General features: G+C 44.9%; 1 protein-coding gene across 1 annotated transcript; it reads left to right on the top strand.

The window, feature by feature from the left end:
- The first annotated feature begins 8677 nt into the window (after positions 1–8677).
- Positions 8678–11144, top strand: CSR1 (chlorsulfuron/imidazolinone resistant 1). Its single transcript, XM_086488911.1, has one exon. It carries the CDS (start codon positions 8738–8740, stop codon positions 10769–10771), a length of 2034 nt encoding a protein of 677 aa, XP_086345037.1. The 5' UTR covers positions 8678–8737; the 3' UTR covers positions 10772–11144.
- Positions 11145–11896: the final 752 nt, after the last annotated feature.

Below are 11896 nucleotides of genomic sequence, written 5' to 3'. Positions count from 1 at the left end.
CAGATACCAGGGAGTTTGTCACTCGACAGGACTGGAAAACTTTTGATGCCCGATTTCGCAAGTTTGCTGTCAGGGTTCAAATCTTGGTTACACAAGTAGAAAATCTTAGACAACTAATTTACAGAATGCTACCCGAATCAGCACTCCACTTGCCAGCAACCTAGGGGGTTGCCAATTTACCAGTTATGACCAAAGAGGTCCAACATGTCCACAATACTTCGATTGTCGGAACAAATCGGGGCACGACCAACGTGGTCAAGAAGCGCTTATTACCATCTGAATTTCAACGTGCAAAAAGTCAAAAATTATGCTTTATTTGCTTAGGAACACATCAAAAAAAGCAGTGCCCACATGTCGGAAAACTTCAGCATGATGCATGAGTTTGTGCTTTACCATAAACTCCACTTTTGGTGCACGGCACCGTAGTTATATGGCTTTTTGAATATGTTAGGAGCAGCCATTTTCTCATACTTCGATATGGAATTTTCAGCATATTGTACGTTTTTTTTGAATTGGGTAATGTTAAACCCCAATTGTTTTTTTCCACAATCATTTTTGGTACGACCAGTCACATCATCTCGGCTTATCTGATCTGCCCTGAGATGCATGCAAGATCACTGAATTAGGGTGTATATGATACACGTGTCCTGCAACTCACGCTTCGCATTTTCTTGGATGGTATGATGAAAAACCAACTGCTTGACCCATTTTACATGCCATAAGGCTTTTCCTTCGTACTCCGATTACCTCGGCGACAAAAGCAGTTGGCAACCAAGTTTGGGGCACCTACATTATTCAGGATATCATCTCATCGAATCCTTACCAGTCTAACCAGTACAAGGCACTTATGGTTTTGGGCTCTCACCTTTGGGGCCGTCACTCTCACCAAGGGCTTACCACTCTACATGCACGGCATGCTAGCCAGGTAAAATGAATTCCATCACTTGTTGGTTTATGCTTCCGCTGTAACACCAGACACTCTGTCAAGGACAAGATAAGTTTTTGATTGTTTGACATGATTTTTGGGTTGTTGTCAACGCACAACAACACTAAAAGAACCTAAAACTTGGACTTGATTCATGGGCAAAGTGCCAATGCTAAGTTGTCCTCATACAATCACGACCCCTGCAAGATAAGGGATCGGAATGAGTTCTATGTTTTTCTGTTGCCTCTCTTGATGACACAGATTGTGGAATGCTTTAAGGATAAGCTGCAATTCAGGCATAAGATGTCTAAGAGCACACATTCTGGGCGCACACTCTAACACTTAAGGCAAGTTCCTCAGCCCAGCATGCTCTTCTTCTCTCTCTTCTCTCTCTCTCTCTCTCTCTCTCTCTCTCTCTTTACGGGAAACATGAAAATCTTCTAAACAGCTTTTGATACATATTTTGCTCGTGAGTAAGCCGGAGCCAAGGTGCTCTAACTCTCAGCTAACACGTGGCTAAGATGCTACTCAAATTAGTCTTCATCGGTTCGTTGATTGAACACTATAAGGGCTAAGAGCCGATGTTAGGATAAGGGTAAGACCCAACTATTGGCATTCTTTGGGTGATTGTTCTCAAGATATACCCACGGAAGTACACATCGATGTTAATGGACAAGCAAGAGTATTGTCATTACGGAGGTTTAGGGTGTCATTTTTTGCACTACATTTTTTCTGTGTGACACTCACGTTGAGTTTTTGAAAATCTTCAACTCACAGCCGCTGATCTCTACAAGGAAGTATAGATACAGCAATCAGTTCCGACAACATGGCTGTCCACAAGAGATCGGTAGTTCACTTGTGTGGGTCTTCTGCTCTCTCTATAGCACTACGGAGTGTCTATGGACATACTGTTTTGGGGTAAGACCAAACAGGTGATTGCTACATCACCCCATAGGTATTAAGGATCACAGTTTGATCTTCATTGAGGGTCACAGTTGATCTCTCCCACTTATACTTTCAAGGAAAGAATTCCGCAATCTACCACGCGGTAGCAGACGAACACACTTTTCAAGTTGATTCCACTCAATCTGTACACGGTTAACTATGATGGTTACCGTTATCTGCTAATTGAGCAGTTTCTACAAAAAGTCTTATCAAGGGGTTTGACTACGTAGATTCTAATCCAAGAGCTTGGATTGCAAAGGCAACAACCAGGCTTCCCAGTGCAATGCAGTTTGTTTTTTCAGGTAGGAGACGTGCTTCTTCCCATTTGAATACGGGTAAGTGAACATTACGTTCGAATCTCCAGGTATGCATCTATTGATTTGGTGTTATTCCATTTTTAGTATGCTTTGCTTGGTTTTTCAAGACGTATAAGTATGCTTGAATGTTACAGAGCCATGCCAAGGGCATGTCGGCACAGTATTCTAGGCCAATTAGCCAATCTATCTTTCTGCCTTATGCTGTTACGAACCTACTTGTAGGGTTCAATTTGGCACATGTTGTCACATGGGATACAACATGGTCTAGGAACTCAAGGAGTTCGGTTTAGCCAGTGTGGAGAAATGAATGAGGGTCCCTCTCACTCTTGTCGTAAAGTGTTTAGAGCTACCTCCACACACAAGTACATCTTGTACTTGTAGGATGTTCTTTTTCAGACATCCTTAGTTGAGACATATTCCACATGTGGAGAATATGAGTCTCTGGACTGACACTGGCGCCATTATTTCAATTCTGTGTCACGACAAAGTCCCTAGGTGCTGGTCACATCTGTTTTCTAGACCTTTTTTAGCACGATGTATCAAGAGCAATTTCAGTGGCCAGAAATTGTCGGATACTTAGAATGGCTTGTTAAGGTACAACTGCTGCTAAACAACATTACAGATGGTTGCTTATACATATAGGAAATGAAAAAGTTTCATTGTCTGTCTCTAGAAGTGATCAACGTTTCACCTTTTCAGCAAGGCTTGCAAAAGATTGCAAAGGAAAGTATATAGTTTCTTTTCAGAACTATTTACATTCCTGTTAATGTGTGCTAGGCGCATCACATTTGCCATAAGTATTGGCAAGAATTACCATGGAAATACAGGTTCGGATCTGTTTTTTGCTAACTGCATGCACACTAGGTGTTATGGGCCCTAGTGTTTAGCAAAGGCTGATTTGGAACGGCATGCATGTTCCTCAAGTTGTTGCTTATGAAGCATTTTGGACTTTATGTGCACTATCTCTATGAGATTACTTTTAAATCCACTAATCACCAATAGAGGTCATGGCTCGGTTTGGGCGTTTCTGGATTTTTTCAAGTTAACCACGATGGTTATTTCGGACATTGTTGATTCTTTACCAATGTTAAACACTACTATGATTTCCCGTTTACCAATCATCTGGGAAGACTGTCTGTAAACCGTGAGGAAAACACACCTCAGTACTGTCAGTTATCCAAGGGGATAGGCAGATTACAAAGATTACAAAGAGTAATCTTGTGCTAAAGGATCTGCTAAGAGCATACGCTAACACAACGCATTTCTAAATAGATGATTTTCTCCCTATTCTAGAATTTGCTTAAGTACGATTTTCGACTTTGAACACCTCTTATGGTGGGGTTGGAGATTGTGTCAATACTTTCATACATCATGGACTTACCAGGTGTGCTGCCAGAGCATGTTGGCAAGTAACCTTCATTAGGGATGAACATGTAACGGACTGTTCAAGATACTCAGGCGAGTAGGAAATCTGGTTCACAACTGCATGGAAAGTTACGCCAAGGTTTCCTTGCATTATTCCAGTACCTTCAGAAGAACTGAAAACTGGTTATGCCTTTGAACAACCCTTAGTTGTGGTTCCTCCTTTACAGTACTCAAGTGAGTTATAAAGGGAGTTACCATTTAAACCCAAGTGACTCTTAGTTGTGGTTACTCCTTTACAACGCTCAAGTGAGTTATAAATGGAGTTACCATTTAGACCCAAGTGGTTGCAAACGGACAACAATGTTGAAAATCAAGATATTCATCTTGGTTTCATTGAACCTCCTCACTGCCCAATTATCGGTCATACAGACAACTGGCTCACTTCAATAAAGAGAACACCAGTATTCTTAAGAAGATGTACTACTTGTGTTTTCGAGGACGAAAACTCTTCCTTAAGGGGGAAGTAATGTCAGGACACGGGTCCTGTACCCTAATGACTGGGCTAGGCAAGGCTTACGGCCACGGGCCGCGCTAGGCAATGTGGACAGGGGATCCATCTAAGGCAAGGGGCTAGGAGCCTACCCTATAAAGGGAGGTTGGGAGGAGGATCACCAACAGCCTAGTGGCCTAGTTCATTACAGGTTCGGCCTGCTCCATCTCAACATTCCATTAATTACCCTAGGAAACCCTCTTACATGCTCAACGTCGGTTTGATGCATTTCGTAGCTCTCTCTCTCTCTCTCTCTCTCTCTCTCTCTCTCTCTCTCTCTCTCTCTCTCTCTCTCTCTCTCTCTCTCTCTCTCTCTCTCTCTCTCTCCTCACCCCCAAAAAGTCGCCACCCAAACCACAGGCTGCAAACACACAAATACAATGGAATGGAGACAATCACTCCCTATTTATCTCTCTCTCTCTCTCTCTCTCTCTCTCTCTCTCTCTCTCTCTCTCTCTCTCTCTCTCTCGTCATCACACACAGTACACGCACACTGAGCATTCGAAGCAGACGGGCAATCATCTCAAACATCGAGCTGCGAGCTGAAGGCTAAACTCCAAGGCAAGCCCTGGAAAGTGTAAAAGCGGTGGGGCAGGGCCCCGGGGGCAAGGCTCCCCCTCTTCGCCATATTGTCTCTCTCTCTCAGCACGCTGTGAGCAAGGAAAAGATGACATCTGTTTGGGGGAGGGGTTTGGAATCCCTCCCCCTTTTATTATAGTACTAGTAAAATGATGCCACCTTCGGTGGCGGCATGACCACCCTCTTACCCTCAAGCCCCTTGCTCTTTACAGTTAACAAGGCAATACCAAGCACGCCGTTTTCTTTCAACAACCCGAGTCTTGACAATATCATCGTGAATTCTTTGGCCCATATGAGCATCATGTGTAATGTCACATACTGTCAAGGTGCATGTGTTCGTGATTGCATTTGAATTTTGGAGAGATGCCCTCTCTTTGCATCCGTTAAAAATAGCCTAGAGATTCATGTCTCTGAACTTGTTGGGACACATCCTATAATTGATGCACTCCATGAGACAACATTACTGACTGGAAGCTTGTCGAGGAATTATTGCACTCTGTCAAGTCCACCACACTTGGCGTACATACTAACTAACATGTTGCCTAAGTATGTGTTCTTTTCAAGCAACTCACTATCACAAATCAACATGCATCCTATCGCATAGGTACAAATCCTTCTTCTTAGTAGAGTCTTTAAGTGAGCTCATAAAAGAAAGACTTATTCTCTTCCTCTACGTGTTTGCCCTCAAGATGCAGCAAATGGGACTATATCTGGAGATATCCTTGCTTTGCATTCATCAAAAACCGCCCAGAGCTTCTTGGTCCTGCCCAAGTTGGACATATCCCGCAATTAGTGCATTCCAAGAGACAGCAATCCCCTGGTAACACTCCATATGCTGATCCACATGCATCCCAAGCAGTAGGACCTTCTTTGCCTTTAGGCTTCTCAGGTAAGCAACATTACATGCACAGTCAATGATTGCAGATATGATTGCCAAGACCAAAACTTCCTTCCTTGCAGATGGGCCTGAGAGGGGATCAACTGACAAAGAGAAGCCATCCTGCATTCAATGGGCTGACATGAGAGCTAACAAAGAGCAACAGTCAAGACTACATTTGACATTGTAGCAGGTTGCAACTGAATGACCAAAAGGTAGATTACCCACAACAATAAGAATCCAGGTTGGGGCATTTATGCGCTATTATGAGTAAAGAATTCCCACGATAATAAGAAATTAAGAATCCAAACCAGGCATTTGCGTGCAGGCTGCTATTATGAGCAAAGACTTCATGAGAGACTGCACAATCTCTCTCTCTCTCTCTCATGCATAATTGTGTGGGAGCTCACTGGTCAGCCCTATCTCTTCATTCTCATGTTGCCTGAAGAAAATCGTTCTTGCAATTGAAGAAGAGAGGCCCGCTAGAATCGAGCGCTAGCTGACACGTGGACTATTTGTGGTGAGAGAGAGAGAGAGAGAGAGAGAGAGAGAGAGAGAGAGAGAGAGAGAGAGAGAGAGAGAGAGAGAGAGAGAGAGAGAGAGAGAGAGAGAGAGAGAGAGAGAGAGAGAGAGAGAGAGAGAGAGAGAGAGAGAGAGAGAGAGAGAGAGAGAGAGAGAGAGAGAGAGAGAGAGAGAGAGAGAGAGAGAGAGAGAGAGAGAGAGAGAGAGAGAGAGAGAGAGAATATAGATGCAGACGATTGCACCATATCACCAAAGCTAGGGGAGCAAAGGATGTGGTGATGGGGAGCATGCTAGGTGTTGCGTTTGGAGCCTAGCTCACGTTTCACGATGGGCATGCATGAGCGGTTTGTTTGAACTGAGGGATGGAGCTACAGGGTACGGTGGGGGAAGTTGTAGTCCAAACGGACAACACCTCGTAACATGTGCAACACATGGTTCCTGAGCTGATCTCCTCCCACCGCAATATGGCTATGGCAGGAACTACAACTACATCGTTCAAAGCTCCGAAGATTGAAGCAGACCAAGCATAGCCATCATCCATGGAGTTTGAGGGTAACCCCCTTACCTAATAGGAATTAGCCGGCTATAGAATATTGCAGCACTCGGAGTGGCTCTTGCCAACCTGGCCACATCCTCTCTCTTCAATGTGTAGTTGATTGATTGCAGTAAAGGACACTATTGGGAATCTGCGATTCCTGTCTAGAACCAGCTGGAGTCGGACATAGGATATGGTGACATGTGGCAGGGGGTTGTCTTCATTGTACCAAACACACACATACGCCAACTCACCTAGTACTCTCTCTCTCTCTCTCTCTCTCTCTCTCACACACACACACACACACACACACACACACACACACACACACACACACACACACACACACACACACACACACACACACACACACACACACACACACACACACAGAGTGACCCGTCTTTTACTGAACATTAGTCTCCAGCTGAAGCTAAAGCAATGTAGATGAGAAGGAGGCGATAGAGAGAGGGTTAGGGGGTAACTGCAAATTATATGGGGGTGGAGAGGGTGAGAAGGATGAGTCACGCAACACCGGTAACTACACATCCAACATTGGTGCTTAGAGAAGGCTAAGAGATGGCGAAGTTGAAAATTGCACAGAGACCTCGTTACAAATGGAAAAGCAAGGGCTCCTATTCCGTTGTAGCCATAAGCTCTCTCTCTCTCTCTTTGACTTTGACCTTGTTAACATATCATGTGTTGAATGTACTCCATAAAACAACATTGCGGACATGCTGCATAGAAGAAAAGGCTTATTCTCTTCCCTTCCATTATCTGCTTGTGTAGCGGATATTGCTGCTTTCTTGAAACCCTTGGTGCTTGGAGAGGCGTTTTCTCTCTCTCCCCCCCCCTCTCTCTCTCCTATGCGATCGTTGGGCTGCAAGGCTCCCTTACAGATTGGTACCAAACAGTTAAACAAATACTTCTTGCTGCATAATTAGACTACATATACATCCAACATCATTAGACTACATATGCATCCAACATCAGTAAAACATTCTCAAGAACCATTGTTGCCAGAATGCCGCACTTTGCACCAAGTTGCAAGCTACCAGAATTTTAAGAAGACCAACGCAATGTGTGTGTGTGTGTGTGTGTGTGTGAGTGAGAGAGAGAGAGAGAGAGAGAGAGAGAGAGAGAGAGAGAGAGAGAGAGAGAGAGAGAGAGAGAGAGAGAGAGAGAGAGAGAGAGAGAGAGAGAGAGAGAGAGAGAGCAACGTTAATAGAGCATTAAACTCGACCTCTTTTGACTCATGCGAGGATCTGAGAAGACATCAAATTCGGAGTCGTGTAGGACTCCTAAAAGCGAGCATTGAAGCAGTTGGGTCTGTATGAGGAAAAATAACGTGGGTTGGCAAGCTACATGAGAATATGGACATCGGGTGATATATTGAGCGAGAAGATGCAGTGCTGAGCGAGGAGTTGCCTCCTACACATATCGAGGTGATGGTGCAACAATGCTTCATGGAGCTGGTGAGGAGAGAGTTGTAGAGCTGGGGATGATAAGTTGATGTAGTGGAGAGAGTTATGAAGGATCTGAGGAGTCATAGATGTTGTTGGCGGAGGGAAGTAGCATACAATGGCTGAGAAAATTGGTGGGGTGCCCTCTACAGCATGGGAGAGGTGGTCTCTTGTGGCCCGTAAATACCTACTGTACCGCCCGGCACTACCTGCTGCATTCAAATGGAGATTAGAGAGGAGGAAAGAGCCGTAGCCGGCGCACATTAAAAGAGATAGAGCGGCAAATGAACCCCGAACTCCGCCTCTCCCTCTTTCTGCATGCTGTCTCGCTGAGTGCGCAGGGACTGCAGGGCGACAGTGCACACTGGCCAGAACCAGCCGGGGAAAGGAGCTCTGGCCACATGGAAGGGGGGGGAATCCCCTCCCGCTTTATCTATTAGTATAGATAAGTATATAGTATATTATAGATAGATAGATAGTATAGATATAGATATAGATGTTGGAGCTTTAGACACGAGTGAGATTTGAGGAGATAATTAATTGGGCTCGCCTAATAAGGGTCCAACGTCCACTCGTATAAACGAAGATGAGACTTTGCACAGTTCTTCTCTTTGAAACTTCATTTCCACGGAAACCCTGAGATCGCACCGCGCACGGCTATGGCAGCACCCATGTTGCATGCGTCGCGCAGCCATGCGGCACCCACACAGTCCCCTCCCATCGTATCGGGGGGGTTGCTCGCCGTAGCCCCTTGTAGTGCCCACCACCGGAGGGCCTTCCCTGAAGCCTCCATTTCTACTCGCTTTCACAGTCCCTTTTGCGTTTCTCAGAGGCATGCCATGTCGTCTTTGAGAGCTGCTTCTGAGAACAGCGTTTCAACTGCTGCGGCGGATTTGCAAGAGCTGGATCTTCCATTGGCGCCTCCATCCCATACTTTGCAAGTCTTCAAGTCCAGGTATGCTGATGATGAGCCTCGCAAGGGAAGTGACATTCTTGTTGAAGCTTTGGAGAGGGAAGGGGTAGTGGATGTGTTTGCATATCCAGGAGGGGCATCCATGGAAATTCACCAGGCCCTTACCAGGTCTGAAGTAATAAGGAATGTGCTTTGCCGGCATGAGCAGGGTGAGGTTTTTGCAGCAGAGGGATATGCACGTGCGACTGGCAAAGTGGGGGTATGCATTGCGACATCTGGCCCTGGGGCAACAAATCTGGTCACTGGTCTAGCTGATGCATTACTAGATAGCATTCCCATGGTGGCCATAACTGGCCAAGTGCCTCGACGTATGATAGGTACAGATGCGTTTCAGGAGACCCCAATTGTTGAGGTGACACGGTCCATCACCAAGCACAATTACCTCATATTGAATGTAGAAGATATCCCTCGTGTCATAAGAGAAGCGTTTTTTCTTGCTGCTTCAGGGAGGCCTGGGCCAGTACTTGTTGACATTCCTAAGGATGTGCAGCAACAAATGGCCATCCCTGATTGGCTGGAGCCAATGAAGTTACAGGGGTATCTTGATCGTCTTCCAAAGCCGCCGCTCTTGTCCCAGCTCGAGCAGATTTTGCGCTTGATTAGTAATTCACGGAGACCAGTTGTATATTGTGGAGGGGGTTGCATGAACTCCAGTGATGAGCTAAGGGAATTTGTTGATCTTACAGGCATACCCGTGGCCACTACTTTAATGGGCTTGGGGGTATTTCCATCTTCTGATAATCGATGCCTTCGTATGCTAGGCATGCATGGCACAGTGTATGCTAACTATTCAGTCGACAAGGCTGACCTTCTTCTAGCGTTTGGGGTGCGTTTCGATGATAGAGTGACGGGCAAGCTGGAGACTTTCGCCAGTCGTGCCAGCATCGTCCATATTGATGTTGATCCAGCAGAGATAGGGAAAAATAAGCAGGCCCATATTTCCATGTGTGCAGATGTGCAGCTGGCATTGCAGGGCATCAATCATCTCATCAAGAGCCGAAACTTGACTTTTGATTTTTCTGCATGGATGAAGGAACTGAATGAGCAAAAGCTGAAATGGCCCTTAAGTTACCCTGACAACGATGATTTTATTTGTCCACAGCAGGCAATTGAGGTGCTACATGAAGTTACGCAGGGAAATGCTATTATCGCAACAGGTGTTGGACAGCATCAAATGTGGGCAGCACAGTGGTTTAAATATGATAAGCCAAGGCAATGGTTATCGTCAGGTGGCCTCGGAGCTATGGGGTTTGGTCTACCTGCTGCGTTGGGGGCTGCAGCAGCAAATCCTGGTGTGCCTGTGGTGGACATAGATGGAGATGGAAGCTTTCTAATGAATGTCCAAGAATTGGCCACTATTTGCGTCGAGCAGTTGCCGGTGAAGATTATGATCTTAAATAATCAACATCTTGGGATGGTTGTGCAGTGGGAGGATAGGTTTTACAAGGGAAATAGAGCGCATACTTATCTGGGGGACCCAAGGGATGAAGAAGCTATTTTCCCCGATTTCTTGAAGATGGCAGAGGGATGCAAGGTTCCGTCTTCTCGTGTGATGAAGAAGTCTGACTTGAGAAGCGCAATAGAGTTGATGATAAATACACCAGGGCCATATTTATTGGATGTTATTGTGCCCCATCAAGAGCATGTGCTTCCCATGATTCCTAGTGGTGGTTCATTCAATGACATCATCACCGAGGGAGATGGAAGGAGGACGTACTAATGCAGCAGTTCTGAGTAATCACCTTGAGCCTTTTGTCTGCTTAGGAAGGCACCGATTTTGATGTGTTGTGTCAACCCTCCATCTGTTGGTGAAATTTGAATCTCCTTTTTTGCTGTGCTAGAGTGTTAATTGCTGTATTACGGAAAGTAGCTATGGGTTTTGCTACTGCATCGGTAAGAGGATTTATTAATGCAACAGCCTGTGTCTGCCCATAGCAAGGCCCCTACTTAACTGTCTGATGTCAATCTAACAACCGTTAAGAATGGTACTTGAAAGTTTCATGTGATACAGCGATTTGTTTCCATGGCCAGCCTCATCTAGTTTTAGTTGGGCAACTTGAATTCAACTACGGCCTTTTTATCAAGGTGCAAGACATTCTGTGTGTGTTGGTGCAAATGTACTTTTGGGTGCCTCATATGTTGTCCGTTTTTACTGTGGATAAATGTACTTTTCCTTCACAGATAAGACTCTAGGTCCTTTGAAAAGGTGTAGCTGTGTTATTTTAGAAAGACAGAAATTTTGCCATTGCACTAATTGGGAGTGATTCTTCGCATGATTGCTCTTATACTTTCCAACCGTGCCAAGTTAACAGGGAGAAAGCTGTGAATTATTGTTTCTGTGTGTACCTTCCTATTGTTGGGCTGTGATGATATTTTGCCATATGTCTATTTATTGTTTGTTGATTGACTGCTGCTCATGTATGTATTGATGTGTTGGATCTGCACTCTACAGCTTGTGGGTGAACCTGGCGAAGTAATCTTTTATTTTGTAATGATGAGGTTGTCAGGCCCACATACCTTATAAGTACATAGTGTCTGTTGGTGTTCTCTGTTGCTTGGCAAGGCTGGAAAATTTGAGTTATAGTACGAATGAAATTACTTTCGTTGTTACACCTGCTCAAACTTGCTTTGTGTGGCAGATACTGAGGTGTGTTTGAACGGGTGCATTCATTTGTATGAGTGCCGAACGCTGGAAATTTGGGCAGTGTTCCTTTGTTCCAAGTTAGAGATGGCTCAGCTCTGATCATATACTCTTTTGTGTGTTTACTAAAGATGTGCTACCATAGTACCCTGTGTTCTTTGTTTTTCTGTTTCTTGAGGGTATCTTTTTTGTCAATCTGAAAAT

Source organism: Adiantum capillus-veneris, chromosome 18, assembly GCF_014529385.1.
Source record: "Adiantum capillus-veneris isolate H3 chromosome 18, ASM1452938v2, whole genome shotgun sequence".
NCBI lineage: Eukaryota > Viridiplantae > Streptophyta > Polypodiopsida > Polypodiales > Pteridaceae > Adiantum > Adiantum capillus-veneris.
The sequence above is the reverse complement of the archived record's forward strand: the minus strand, read 5'-3'. Positions and strand labels throughout refer to the sequence as shown.